Source organism: Culex pipiens, chromosome 1 (assembly GCF_016801865.2).
Source record: "Culex pipiens pallens isolate TS chromosome 1, TS_CPP_V2, whole genome shotgun sequence".
In the NCBI taxonomy this organism is placed as follows: Eukaryota; Metazoa; Arthropoda; class Insecta; order Diptera; family Culicidae; genus Culex; species Culex pipiens.
Window position 1 is genome coordinate 100535555 of NC_068937.1, and position 13563 is coordinate 100549117.

General features: G+C 42.7%; 3 protein-coding genes across 5 annotated transcripts; all 3 read right to left on the bottom strand.

Moving 5' to 3' along the window:
• Positions 1 to 6195: 6195 nt before the first annotated feature.
• Positions 6196 to 9882, bottom strand: LOC120430357 (serine protease grass-like). Its single transcript, XM_039595458.2, has 3 exons — positions 8067 to 9882; positions 7901 to 8003; positions 6196 to 7256 (listed from the first exon to the last, which is right to left on the bottom strand). The coding sequence occupies exons 1-3, from the start codon at positions 8466 to 8468 to the stop codon at positions 6244 to 6246; spliced, it is 1518 nt and encodes a 505-aa protein (XP_039451392.1). The 5' UTR covers positions 8469 to 9882; the 3' UTR covers positions 6196 to 6243.
• Positions 9883 to 10252: 370 nt separating this feature from the next.
• On the bottom strand, positions 10253 to 11055 carry LOC120430356 (uncharacterized). Of its 2 annotated transcripts, none has more exons than XM_039595457.2 (2): positions 10666 to 11055; positions 10253 to 10603 (listed from the first exon to the last, which is right to left on the bottom strand). In XM_039595457.2, exons 1-2 carry the CDS (start codon positions 10843 to 10845, stop codon positions 10442 to 10444), a joined length of 342 nt encoding a protein of 113 aa, XP_039451391.1. In that variant the 5' UTR covers positions 10846 to 11055; the 3' UTR covers positions 10253 to 10441. The 2 variants fall into 2 exon arrangements, with proteins under 2 accessions (XP_039451391.1, XP_039451390.1); XM_039595456.2 differs by having other exon boundaries at positions 10663 to 11055.
• Positions 11056 to 11079: 24 nt separating this feature from the next.
• Positions 11080 to 12453, bottom strand: LOC120430350 (uncharacterized). 2 transcript variants are annotated; one of them, XM_039595449.2, is made up of 3 exons: positions 12357 to 12453; positions 12066 to 12295; positions 11080 to 12012 (listed from the first exon to the last, which is right to left on the bottom strand). In XM_039595449.2, the coding sequence occupies exons 2-3, from the start codon at positions 12102 to 12104 to the stop codon at positions 11095 to 11097; spliced, it is 957 nt and encodes a 318-aa protein (XP_039451383.1). In that variant the 5' UTR covers positions 12105 to 12295; positions 12357 to 12453; the 3' UTR covers positions 11080 to 11094. The 2 variants fall into 2 exon arrangements, with proteins under 2 accessions (XP_039451383.1, XP_052562108.1); XM_052706148.1 differs by having other exon boundaries at positions 12066 to 12274; positions 12357 to 12431.
• Between the last annotated feature and the right edge of the window lie 1110 nt (positions 12454 to 13563).

The following is a 13563-nucleotide window of genomic DNA, read 5'->3' on the forward strand; positions in this document are numbered from 1 at the left end:
AAAAAGTCGAAAAACGCTGGGGTCTTATTGTTGAATGCTTTTTATTTGTCGTTTAATTTAAAACGACTATAAACACATTTTAACAGAAGTGAAGCCGCACGGAAAGGGGATCCATCTTCAAATCAGCAGAAGGATTTTCCTGGTTTGATTTTGCTGATATTTGCGAAAAATCACACTGAACCAGCGATGTTTTTCGCTGAAAACAGCGGCTGAGCAAATTCAAATCCAGCAACTTAGATCAGTGCGTAGTTGGCAAAGTGAGCGCATGGTCGTAAAAAATATTCGGAGTGAAAAGTGATTTTTTGTGTGTGCATTTTGTTTCGCATTTTTGTCGTAAATTAGGTGTGTCAATTGCGGGCGGTGGGGCAACGTGGTTGCTTGACAGGATCGATCATGTTTGTAGGTGTCCTTTTTCTTGCTAGCAATGATAATATCAGTCCTTCCTTTATCATCATTGATCGGAGGGTACGCCGCCGGTTGAGTTAGTCGTAATAATTGTGTTCTAAAGTAACAGAGTGTTAATTGTGTTTCCTGCTTCAGTTGATTGTGGGCGGTGAGGCCACGCGAATTAATTGTGTCTTGAGCGTCATTTTCGTTGAGTAATTGGTGTTTTTTTTTGTGCTTTTGTAATCTTAATTAATTGTTTTGCGATTTTCAATATCAATATCATCGTTGATCAGTAGGCACGGCGTCGGGTAAATTGTGTATACATTTTTCGGATAGGGTTTTATATTTTTTACGGTGAAAAAGCTATTTCTATAAAATGATCGAAAGACGCGCTGATATTTTGGATCGTCGAGTTAATAGTGGAGCAAAATAACTGTGTGTGAGTGATTTTGTGTGTTAACCAGAAAGCCCTTCCCATAGCATCGTTGCTCGGAAGGTTCGCCGACGGGTCTGTAATGAAAGTCCTCCCCATAGCATCGTAGCTCGGGACGCATCGAAAAGCCAATACCTTATCCTACTAACCCAAAAAATATTAATCACGTGATGCTTGAAGGAGATGCTATAATAGGTATATAGCGAAAACTATGTCCTTAATGAGTCTGCAACTTCAACTATCGGACTAACATTCCTACCTTTCGTTGAACTGCAGGCTTCTTGGGAGGGCGCCGGTATTAACTAATAAAGTAAGGATCTCCAGAGTTTAAACAGTGAACGGATGGTTGGCTCCCACTGATCATTTTTGATTCATTGTTTAACTTCAGCTGATCTATCAATAACGGAGAAGCAGCTCATTGGCAGTCAACCATGCTCATGCTCATGCTCATGCTCAAACCAGCGGCTGAGCAAATTCAAATCCAGCAACTTAGTTCTTTTTTTTTTGTCTTATTTTTTGTGATTTCATAAAAAAATATTTCAAGTTAAAACACAAGAAGTTTGAGAAGTAACACGTATTCTTGAAAAGATTATAGCAAGGAAATAATAATTTCTGAATGATTTTTTTTTTCATTTCAACTTTTTTTTTGTAAAAAAATGGCATTTGTTTTAAGGAGTTACAGAGGTTGCACCTAGGGGGTGTACAGAGTAAAAATATTTACCATTCGTTAACATATTGACGTTGTTGTTGATTTATTGGCCAATAAAGCAACGAAAATGTTATGACCTACATTTGCACACCTTGATTTGACAGTTGACAGTTTGACATACAGACGAAAACAACAAAATATTGTTCGCGACAAAATTTTACTATCTTCTTTAGATACCGTTTGGAAATTTTCGGAGAAAAGAGTCCTGTTCGGTCCCATATTGGCCAAATCCGGGCACAGTAAGACCTAACTTCCGGCGTAATGACGGGCTGACGGAGGTCAAACAAGAGGAGATTTCAGGGCCGTAGGCGAAAGCAGAAAATATTCGTTTACCAATCGTTTTCTACGATGCGGCTCGCGGAGGATGAGGAGGAGGATTCTATATCAATGGTTGGAAAGATTTTCCACGTTTTTTCTCCAACAATGTGGCACGAAGAGGCATGAAACTGCTCTGCCAACGATCATGACCATGATTATGTCCTTCCAATTGTTTCCTCTTGCGTGGTGGAAGAAGGAGGAAATCGGTCTAGACGCCGATAGTTTTCCTCCTGCCGCTACTTTCCCATTGATATTCATTGAGTGTTTATTTTTGCTTATTGCATGATCGAGGAAGCAACGGGACAAGACCTGGTCACCGGAACATGGTCCCTTACTTTTGCGTTTACCACAGGCAACTTATCCAAAGAGAAAAATGCTTTGTTCAGTCTCAGATTGACCAAATACGATTACAGGAAGAGGGAGATTCCGTCGCAATGGAGTATGTGGCGTTTCAACCGAGGTTGACCGGGTTTGACGGAATTCAAACGGTAGGAGGATTCAGGACAGTAGGCGAAAGCTTTGACTTTGACCCATCGTTGCCCTCTAGTGCAGTTCAAGGAGAAGGAGGAGGCAACATTTACGGTTTGGACCGGGATTTTCCGGGTTTTCCTTCAACTATTCCACTAGCGGCCATGATCATGATGATGTCCACATTGAAGAAAGAGGCAATCGGTCTCGTTGCCGATTGTTTTTCTCCTTCGACACTGGTTTCATTTGGCCACATTTGGTGATCGGATTTGGGTCATACTAAAATGCGGAACCGTTGCTGTATTTTAAAGGAAAGCTGTTTCCCTTCCACCATTTAATTGATTTTGAACCAATCCGGAAAGTTACCGGTTCTAGCATTTTTGTTTTTCTTTGCGCTCTAAATATCAGGTTATGTTATCCGGCCTGTGTAAAGAATTTGTCCAAGTTCCGTAGAAAAAGAGAAGCCTTCTCCGTTTTAACGAATATAGTATTCATCGAGGGTTCATTTTTGGAGGAAGCAACAGGACGGGTTCTGATCCCGGAACATGGCCTCTTACTTTTGCAACAAGTGGAGCAGGAGAGGCAAGAGGAGGAAGCTAGATTAGGTGGACATGACTTTTCGGGTAATCCTTCAACGTAGCGGGACGTAGAGGAATCAGTTAACCGGTCCACTGCATTTTTCTTCTTGGGTGTTTCAGAAGTAGGTAACTTGACCATTCTTGGCCGACGGAGCTTGGTCCCCGCTGAAGAAATGTCCAATTTTTGCCACTTATAAATTTCCCTTCGAAATTTCCATGAAAATCCTCACCGTCAGAATTTTTTGTGTTTATGTTCAATTTGACATTTCTATCTGACAAAGGTTCAAGGATCCACAAACTCAGGTAAGGTCGCGTTAAAGTATTGACGAAATATAAATCAATCAACGAACTATTATAAGCTATTATTAGTCTATCGACCAAGTTGTCCTGCCCCTAGGGTTGCACCATAACAGTTTTTTTCTTATTTGGAGATTTAGAATACAGCTAAATAGTATCAGGATCACCATAAATGATAATTCTATAGTTCAAAAAGTAATAAAAAGTATTTTTTATAGGCGATGCTAGTCCACGTGGTAGCTGTTTGACATGTGGCGTCGTGGTGTTCATCAAGCATTCACAGCATGCTAAGGAAAAATTGATGCTTTTCTGGGGAAAACCGTTGGTTCCGAAAACCCCGGATGTATTGCCGTTGAGCCCGATGGGGGTTGAACGAATCGACCTGGTCTCTTCGGAAAAGTTGTTCCCCAGACGATTCCGCTCATTTCTGGCCATCCTAGAAGTTTCTACATGTTTTCCCCAGGCCTGTAGGAGCAAATGAACAAAAATTCAAAATTTCCCATATTAAATCCTATGTAAACTTGAACTCGCTTGAGACAAGCCAGTTTTCAACCAAATGAGCTGAAATTTGGCGTGAGAGTCCCTATCGGTATGCCCTACAAGGGGAACCACACCAGAACTTGATCTGAGAACTTTTCAAAATTCGTACCCACCCTACTAGCTATATAAGCTACATTCGAAGACGTTTTTTTGTTGTGATTCCGCAAATGAAACAGATGATAATTACGAGCAAACAAATATACTTTTATTATTTACAAGCTACTCCAAAACTTACATACAATCCGAGATAGTCTACTAGCCTCCGCTAGTGCTAAATGAGGCGGAATAGGGTCGCCCCTTTACATGTTTTTTATAATATTTCCAGAGTTTTTTTTTTGAAAAGGTCCTATAAGCTATTGTCTTTCATATGTTTATAGGACCTAATAAAAAAACTAACTTAATCCACCTATGTGGTTGGAGCCTTCCTCACTCATTACCAACACTGGCTGTACACAAATTTCATCTATTTTTTAGATCCGGAATAAAAAGTACACCATATCTCAAGACAGGGTTGCCAGATCTTCATTGTTTTGGACTCGTTGGAAAGGTCTTTCGATAACCTAACCAACGATGGGTCGGATGGTGGATCCGGACATAGTTTACATACATTTAAGTGAGATCCGGCTTCCAAAAAGTACATAAATATCACTTAAATGGCCATATCTCGAGACAGGGTTGCCAGATCTTCTATGTTTTGGACTCGATGGAAAGGTTTTTTGATAACCTAACCAACGATGGGTCGGATGGTGGATCCGGACATAGTTTACATACATTTAAGTGAGATCCGGCTTCCAAAAAGTACATAAATATCACTGAAATGGCCATATCTCGAGACAGGGTTGCCAGATCTTCAATGTTGTGGACTCGATGGAAAGGTCTTTTGATAAACTAACTAACGATGGGTCGGAAGGTGGATCCGGACATAGTTTACATACATTTAAGTGAGATCCGGCTTCCAAAAAGTACATCAATATCACTTAAGTGGCCATATCTCGAGACAGGGTTGCCAGATCTTCTATGTTTTGGACTCGATGGAAAGGTCTTTTGATAACCTAACCAACGATGGGTCGGATGGTGGATCCGGACATAGTTTACATACATTTAAGTGAGATCCGGCTTCCAAAAAGTACATAAATATCACTTAAGTGGCCATATCTCGAGACAGGGTTGCCAGATCTTTAATGTTTTGAACTCGTTGGAAAAGTCTTTTGATAACCTAACCAACGATGGGTCGGATGATGGACCCGGACATAGTTTACTTACATTTAAGTGAGATCCGGCTTCCAAAAAGTACATCAATATCACTTAAGTGGCCATATCTCGAGACAGGGTTGCCAGATCTTCTATGTTTTGGACTCGATGGAAAGGTCTTTTGATAACCTAACCAACGATGGGTCGGATGGTGGATCCGGACATAGTTTACATACATTTAAGTGAGATCCGGCTTCCAAAAAGTACATAAATATCACTTAAATGGCCATATCTCGAGACAGGGTTGCCAGATCTTCAATGATGTGGACTCGATGGAAAGGTCTTTTGATAACCTAACTAACGATGGGTTGGAAGGTGGATCCGGACATAGTTTACATACATTTAAGTGAGATCCGGCTTCCAAAAAGTACATCAATATCACTTAAGTGGCCATATCTCGAGACAGGGTTGCCAGATCTTGTATGTTTTGGACTCGATGGAAAGGTCTTTTGATAACCTAACCAACGATGGGTCGGATGATGGACCCGGACATAGTTTACATACATTTAAGTGAGATCCGGCTTCCAAAAAGTACACCAATATCACTTAAGGGGCCATATCTCGAGACAGGGTTGCCAGATCTTCAATGTTTTGGACTCGTTGGAAAGGTCTTTCGATAACCTAACCAACGATGGGTCGGATGGTGGATCCGGACATAGTTTACATACATTTAAGTGAGATCCGGCTTCCAAAAAGTACACCAATATCACTTAAGGGGCCATATCTCGAGACAGGGTTGCCAGATCTTCAATGTTTTGGACTCGTTGGAAAGGTTTTTTGATAACCTAACCAACGATGGGTCGGATGATGGACCCGGACATAGTTTACATACATTTAAGTGAGATCCGGATATATGTGAAAACACATTTTTATACATAACTTTTGAACTACTTATCGAAACTTCAATCTGTATAAAACTCGATCTATGGGACCCTAAACCAAGTCGAATGCAACAAGTTCGGGTCAAATCGGTTCAGCCAGTGCCGAGAAACATGAGCTAGTTTGTTGGTCACATACATACATACACACACACATACACACACACATACACACACACATACACACACACATACACACACACATACACACAGACATTTGTTCAGTTTTCGATTCTGAGTCGATATGTATACATGAAGGTGGGTCTACGACGTTTTTATACAAAGTTCATTTTTAGAGCAGGATTATAGCCTTACCTCAGTGAGGAAGGCAAAAAGTCGAGATTTGTACATTTTATTTACAGTGCTCTCTTAAACCTAATCTAGTTAATTTTCCAAATTGTCCAGTATCCAGTTGATGTGATAGCTGACCATCACACCCACACCGGGCCTCTTCTCATTTACACTACACTCGGCCGGCCCACCGGAAACCACTCCAAACTGAACGAACCTGTGGGAACCGTCCCCCACCGGAACCACCGTCTGGTACGGACCACCCGAGTCCCCCCGACAATGGCCGGCCATGTCTCGTCCTCGCGCACAAAACGTCGACTCGCCTTGACACAGGTCAGTCCGCGGCACCACTTGCAGATCCGCCTCCAGCAGGACGTTTGAAGCCCGCTGGTCCTCCGTCTGACCCCAGCCGGTAACCGTCAGTCGGTTTGGTTTCAGCATCATCAGGCTTTCGGTCAACGGAAGACAAACCGGAAAGACCTCTCCGTCTACCAGGACGACTTTTCGAGCAAGTCGGATCAACGCAATGTCGTAGTCCGCGTCGAATCCGTTGAAGTTGTTGTTCGGGATGAGCTTCTCGATCGGGTATTCCTTCACCTTGGCCGCACACCGTCCGTCGACGCAGTCCGGATCACTGGACAGGTCGTACTCGCCCAATCGGACCGCTACCGGTCTCGTGTTGCCCTTCATACAGTGGGCCGCCGTCAACACGTACCTCGGATGGATCAACGATCCACTGCACAAGCTTTTGAGCGCCCCCTTCCGCTTGTACATCAAATTGGCCATCCACGGAAACTGCCCCAGGCCGGTCGCACTCCCGAGCAGGATGTTGTCCGCCAACCGAACCGTTCCGCAGTGCTTTAAGCCCAACCGGGCGGCCTTCGAGTGGGCGATAAAGTCCACCATTTTGGCCGGTTTCACCGCGGCGCAACAGATCGAGTGGCCGTCCCGGGCGTCCGACGGGCAGCTGCTGGCCCGCACAAAGTCGGCCATTTTGCGATCCTGTGTGATGCGTTCGTTCAGGAACGCACTGTGGATGGCGTCGCAGTTGCGGACCGGAACGCAGCGGCCTTTCGAGCCGGTGGGGTCCTTGCAGGAGGGGAAGGCTGGAAGGAAAAGAAAGGACCAAATCGTTATTATTGAATTGTTTTGGCCTGGTCCCAGTCGGCCCCGGTGGCATTTTCGAGACGAGATTTGTCTGATCATGCCTTCCGTCGGACGGGGAAGTAAATTTTGGCCCCGGTCAAATTTAGAGGTTAGGTCGTCTGCTTAGTCCAGGTGTAGGAGTCGTCTCTCTGGGTCCTGTCTCGGTTGTGTCGCTGGTCGGCAGTTGAACTCACAATCCAAAGGTCTTCAGTTCGAATCTTGGGGTTTGGATTGCCTCACCGTTCAAGCCTTCAAAACTCAAGTCGTGAAATCAATATGGCGAACCTTCCCGTATCCCCTTAATGTACTTTCAGTTTCAGGCAGGCAAATCAGGGAACGGCGCTTTTTCATATCAAGTTCAAGTGGTGCTTTCGTACGCCTAATGGTCACCTAATGGCTACAACAATAGATGATTGACGCTGGTCACTCCAACTAAAGCTCTAATTATAGCTTAGCCAAGCTCAGTTGCCTCAGCCCAGTCCGAATCTTTACTGACAATAAACGATGACCAACCATTTTCCTTAATCGAGTGACACATCTTTCTGTTGACACTCGAAGGTACTTCCCACGGGGATTAAGTTCAAAACGTATAACACGTACTCACCATTACCGATCTTCAACGAGCTGGGCGGTGGCAGCACCAGATCCATCGATTGTGGCGCCGTTTTGGCCTCGATAACCATGGCCTCAGGACAGCAATAAAAGTCCTAGGAAACAGATCCAGGCGTCAGTGATCTTCAAGCACTTCTTCAACTCTCCTACTTCCATACCTTATCCCCATCCCGGAAGCACACATTCTCCGCTAGTGTCCGCTCGATGGCAGGACTGCGCCGATCCCGCTCCAGATATTTCGCGATGAGTTCGCACCGTTCGGGGCCCACGCACCGACCTGGCGTTCCGGACGCCCCGGAACACCGCTTTCCCAGCGGTACCTCGATCCGGTTGCAGCAAACGCGTGGCTCACGGTCCACGCCCACGGTGTGACACGTCCGCGACCAGATGTACTCCTGCAGGGTGGCGTTGCGTTGGGCACGGTCGGACATGATGGCCTCGTAAATTGGCGCGCAATACTGCACCGGAACGCACAGGTCCTGCTCGGAGGGGCACTGTTTGGCCTGGACAGCGAGTAGGGTCGTCAACAGGACTACTGATTTAATAAATACGAAAGACATTTTGAAAATTTCCTCTAAATTAAGTTGAGATTCTTGGACGGAACCTCATTGAACACTGAGCTAATGTGGCAAAGAATCAAGCCGTTTTATATCGAATGAACTTTCCTCCGATTCTCTCTTGCTCTCGATTGAAAGCAGTTCATTCGTTCATTGCCGGGTGATCCCCGAATCGTTCCCTTGGGAGGCCTGCTACTGGTGGTGACTCTTCACGGGTCGGTTGTAGCATTTCTCTTGCGTTGATCAATTTGTGGGGGCTGGTCTTCGGCGGTACAGCAGGCGTCCGCTGGCTTGCGTTGATCAGTTTTATACATGATTGTGGTTCAAACTAGTTGGATGTTACTGTTTGCTGAAAGTCACACACCCGCATTCAGCTCGGCGGGGATTTTTTTTCGCAAACTTTTTTTGTTACATTAATTCAGTTTATACGTTCCATGCCTTCGTCGAATGATGAACTGAATCGGTCCTCAGAGGCTGGACTGAATCGTGTTCATGAAGTTAGAATTTACGCATTTGTTTATGAGTGAGTTGATTTGTTTCGTTTGTAGACGGTAATTTATTAATTGTTAGAACCCCCGTTTTGTTAGGAACTGACTAATTTAATGTCGAGGATACAAAACAGGATTTTTTTTGCAAAAAGTCTCACTAAGGGATTTTTTTTACATGTTTGGCTGGTTAAGGGTTCGGTCCTAATTCCATCCAATTAGCTGTTTCTCAGTATTACATATTTTGTTTTTGTTGAAGTCTTGCTTCCTCACTTTTTACTTATTACTTGGTTTCAGTTGAGAACGCATTTAGAAAGTACAGCTTGAACCACATGGGGCAGATATGCCAACAGTAGGTGCTCGATGAAATTACATGCTGTTCCCCTAGCTATGATACCAAAAATCAATACATTAAAAGAACAAAAAGTCGAAAAATTTATGTCACTTTCACGGCTAGTCACGGCATTCTGACAAGATCCTAAATGATTCATTGGAGACGCCTGGTTTCTAAGGTTTCCTGTTTGTCCTAGCTTTTTGCCTCACCTCAATGAGGAAAGGCTATAAAATCACTCGAAAAATGTTTTTTTTATTCGGCCTCGTAGACCCACCGTGAAGGTGGTGCTTATAGGACCTGTTAAAAAAAAAACTCTGGAAATTAAAATGGGCAGCAGCGGCAGCGAAAGCAAGGGTGAAGAAAAGTCCCAAGAAATCGTTCCCTTTTCTATTCTTCTGCTGTGCGTAAAGCCATTTCTTGACCCCTTTTCCATGATTTTTTTTTTTGAATACTATCGTAATTGAAAGATGCAACTTTTGGTTCCCCAAAAAAGTATAGGTCATCCCTTAACATAAAAGTTATCGCAGTTTTAGTGAAAAAATGTTCTTTTGCCGATTTCATCATTTTCCCATTTTTGCACGCGGAGCATCAAAGAACTAAGTTTTTATTCATATCTCGGAATCCTGTTAATGAACTCATCCCAATTTTGAGTATGTTACGTAAATTGTCCGAAGAATCCGATTAAAAATATGTCTTTGGTCCAGGCACCGTCAAAACTGCATTTTAAAGTTTCATACGACCTTCACAAATGTTAGGATGGATTTTTCTCAGAACGGAGAATGGATCAATTTTCATCAAAACAAGGGCTGGATCAACTTGGTATTTTTGTTATCAAATCTAACCTTGAAAAAGGGATTGTGTGTGTGTGTGTGTGTGTGTGTGTGTGTGGTTTGATGTTATTTAATCGAATTTTGTAATATAAATGAAGCATTGAAATTTGCTTGTATTTGACAAATCTGGTAAAGCAGAACAACATTTCTCTGCTATTTTAAAATTGTATTATAGGTTATCAAAATTATACTTATTCACAAGTAAAAAAGTATATAACAACAATCTCTTTGCGTAAACTTATTATGCACAAAATTTATACCTGAACAGTTACAATTCTCTAACTACAACAAAGTATATTTCGATCAACGAATCCGAACAAAACTTTTTCAGAATGCTTCTTCAAAGCGCCATTTTCGCCTATAGCGTACATCACAGCCAGTGAGTATTTCCCGCGCGGTTTGAACATCGTTCCTTGAGCATCCGGACAGTGTCAGTTTTTTCAGATTTGGCAACACCAGTCGAATGTTTTGGAAGGTATCCGCGTTAACCTTAAATTTAGAGGAAGTTGTTTATTTAATGTAATTTCAGAAATCGAAAAAAATATTACTACGCTGAGCTCCATGGTAATGTGCTGTATCCGGAGCTGTTTTCCAACTGGAATGCTCGCTAAATAAGATTCTTTGAACTTCAGCTTCACCTCTCGCAGCTTGGGAAGATCGATGTATTCAAAGAGCATCAAATTGATCGATTTATCCGGTTCTATCAACACCAAAAGTTCCAGTTGTGCCATGTTGCAAGAAAGTACCACCTGATCGTACAGGAATGACCCACAGGTGGTCACGTTGATGAGTTCTAGGACGCTTAGTGCCGGATACGAGCGACACAGGAAGTGGTTTAGGTCCAGTGCGTTCGTGATTTTAACTGAGTAAAGTGATATTTTACGCAAACTTGACAGTGTCGGACATTGTTCCAAGTTGGGTGACTCTATCGTAGCGTCTTCGAGGTGAAGTGACTGGAAATGAGAGTGTTATAGTTTCTGTTATAGTTTCAGGAGTTTCTTTGTACAAACCTTCAGATTTCGCAGGGAACTGAACCACCGGAAGCAATCTGCCGACACAGTTTCCATACTCAAACAGAGAAAGCTTAAATTTAGACAGCTATTAGCCAAATCCGCCAGAATCGGCGTGATCATGTTACACCTAAGAGTGGCCTCCCGTAGATCGGGACTCTTCCGGAAGAACTGCTGCACCATCCGGATCGTGTCTGCATCCTGGAATATCCAATCGACACAGTAAAAGTTGATTTTTCGCAAGCGTGGAAATTCCATTGAACAGACTTCCAGAAAGCGATCTTCACTTAGAAACCACACTTCCAGCTCCTTCAGACGGGGCCCAAAATGTCGGAGAACGTGCAGCGGTCGATCCGAGTAGTAACTGATTTGCACGTGAAGAGCGGTGATGTTTGGTGTCAGCTCCCGGATGTCGTGTCCTCCCGGAAGATCCAGCAGGTTGTTCTCCAGGTACAGATCCTGGAGATTGTTGAGCGGATGAAACTCGAGTTCGCCATCCGAGTTGTCCCGAAAGTTGCAGGCATCGATGTGCAGCTTCTTAAGATTAGCACTTAATTTAGTTAGACTAGCAAAGAACGAAAGTTCAACCGGAACAAACTGGTTCGGTATCAGCTTCACCGTTTCCAGACTTTCACTAAATTTGGCCAATATGTACAGCAGCAAATCGCCCACGGCGTAATCGTAGCCGAAGTAGCACACCAAGTGCCTGTACGGTCGCTGGCTGACTAGAAGTGTCCGCCGGTAGGATTCCTCCGTGCCACACTTTCGGAAATCCACTTCCAGTTGAAGTTCTGACCAGCGAAGAGCTAGTCGGGACCATCGGTGACAGACGGCGGTTACTGATTTGCGGTCTTCTAGGTCCAGGTGTGAAAAGATCGTCTCCAGCATCTGATGAAAGTGAGGGTTGAATCAAATTTAAAGAATCAACTTTGTTTTCTCACCTCTTCGGGCAGATCATCTATAGTTGTTTCCTCAGACATGCTTCCAATTATACCAAGTTGATATGTTAAGCTTTGTTGAATCTTGATAAGCAATCACGTTCAACTAATATCTGTGTAAGAATTACTGGGTCAAGACGGCACCGTAGTCCTGGTTTAATCCTTTATCAGTGCATACTTTCTTGTATTTCTTTATCTCATGCCTAAAATTGCTGCAATGGAACCGAAGAAACCTTTTGTACCGCTAAAAGTTACCAAATTTCTACATTGCTTTGAATTCTAGCTTCTAGTTACCTGTTTCAGTAGTATCGACAGTAACGAATCTTGTTTGTTTGCAACCGGCATTTGTAAATAAAAATATTCAGATCAGCTGAGCAAATGCATCTTTGACATATAGTAAGTTCGTTATCCCATGCAGCAAAACAAAACAAAAAACAAAAGTTGCATGCAAGTACACTGTTATTTCGTTTTATTTGAGTTGTTGTTTGGAGTAAATTTTGTTTGGTCGATCGTTATTTTGGACGCATTCTCACTGTAGAATGTGAGAAATGCAGTCTGTACTGTGAGTAATATCCGCTCTTTATGGAATAAAATAAGGTTTAGCTTTTATAGATTAATATAATGCCTTTAAAATATCTTTTTACATAACTTTTTACATCAAATTCGAGTTCTGCAACCACATTCTAGTCAAATTTGAGTAATTCATTGCCTGTTACAATTTCAAATGCATTTTGCTATGTCACCGCCATTTTGACTACCATATCTAATTTAATAATTATTTTGAAATGATCAAAAACAAACATAAGTTCATTTAAAGGGCATAACAGAGTACTCAAGTTCCTTCAGCTGTGTGTTACTGCATATTCATAAGAAAACATCATTAAGAAATATTTATTTAAGTTTCATGCCAAACATGAATTGAAACTAAATAAGTTTTTTTTTTCTCAATAAGCAATAAATCAAAGATTCCCCTTCTATACAAAAATAATGTTCAGTTAGCTTTAACTTAAAAATTGTATACATTATTAAAATGATTATATAGTAGTTTATGCAACACATTGCAAAAAGAAGATTTTTTCAGCACGAGTCGTACAAATAAATCCGCTGAAATCAAATTCTGCCCTGTATGGGCATGGCTTTCTACTACAGATTGTCTAGGGGAAACAGATTGGTCGATGCAAAATAAATCGGCACTGGCAACGTATGTTTTGCGCTTGCAACACTGCCAGTTTTGCTGGGCGTAAAGGGCGGTTGGTGTGCAGTGCGTTTGGATCTGTCAAACATTCGCCAATCTGTTTCCCTTGACAATCTGTACTTTCTACCTAAGGTACTCGCGATTGAGTGTGTAGAGTGTGTAGTGGTGCGGTTGTCAAAATCTGTCAAAATTACCTATGAAATACAGCCTTGCTGTATGGGTATCGTTCTTGCCCTGTCTTGTGCACTCAAAAAACCTTTCACCACATAGTTGCATGAAAATTCCGGTAGCAGCCAGTTTTTGATC

Bases quoted from the DNA above. Each gene is read 5' to 3' on its own strand.
- LOC120430356 (XM_039595456.2), bottom strand. From the start codon at position 10,845: ATGGCACAACTGGAACTTTTGGTGTTGATAGAACCGGATAAATCGATC. The intron at 10,604-10,662 runs GTAATATTTTTT...TCTAAATTTAAG, and splicing joins TTACCATGGAGCTCAGCGTA to GTTAACGCGGATACCTTCCA.
- LOC120430350 (XM_039595449.2), bottom strand. From the start codon at position 12,104: ATGTCTGAGGAAACAACTATAGATGATCTGCCCGAAGAG. The intron at 12,013-12,065 runs GTGAGAAAACAA...CACTTTCATCAG, and splicing joins TAGATGATCTGCCCGAAGAG to ATGCTGGAGACGATCTTTTC.
- LOC120430357 (XM_039595458.2), bottom strand. From the start codon at position 8,468: ATGTCTTTCGTATTTATTAAATCAGTAGTCCTGTTGACGACCCTACTC. The intron at 8,004-8,066 runs GTATGGAAGTAG...TCTGTTTCCTAG, and splicing joins GCTTCCGGGATGGGGATAAG to GACTTTTATTGCTGTCCTGA. The intron at 7,257-7,900 runs GTGAGTACGTGT...TTTTCCTTCCAG, and splicing joins CTCGTTGAAGATCGGTAATG to CCTTCCCCTCCTGCAAGGAC.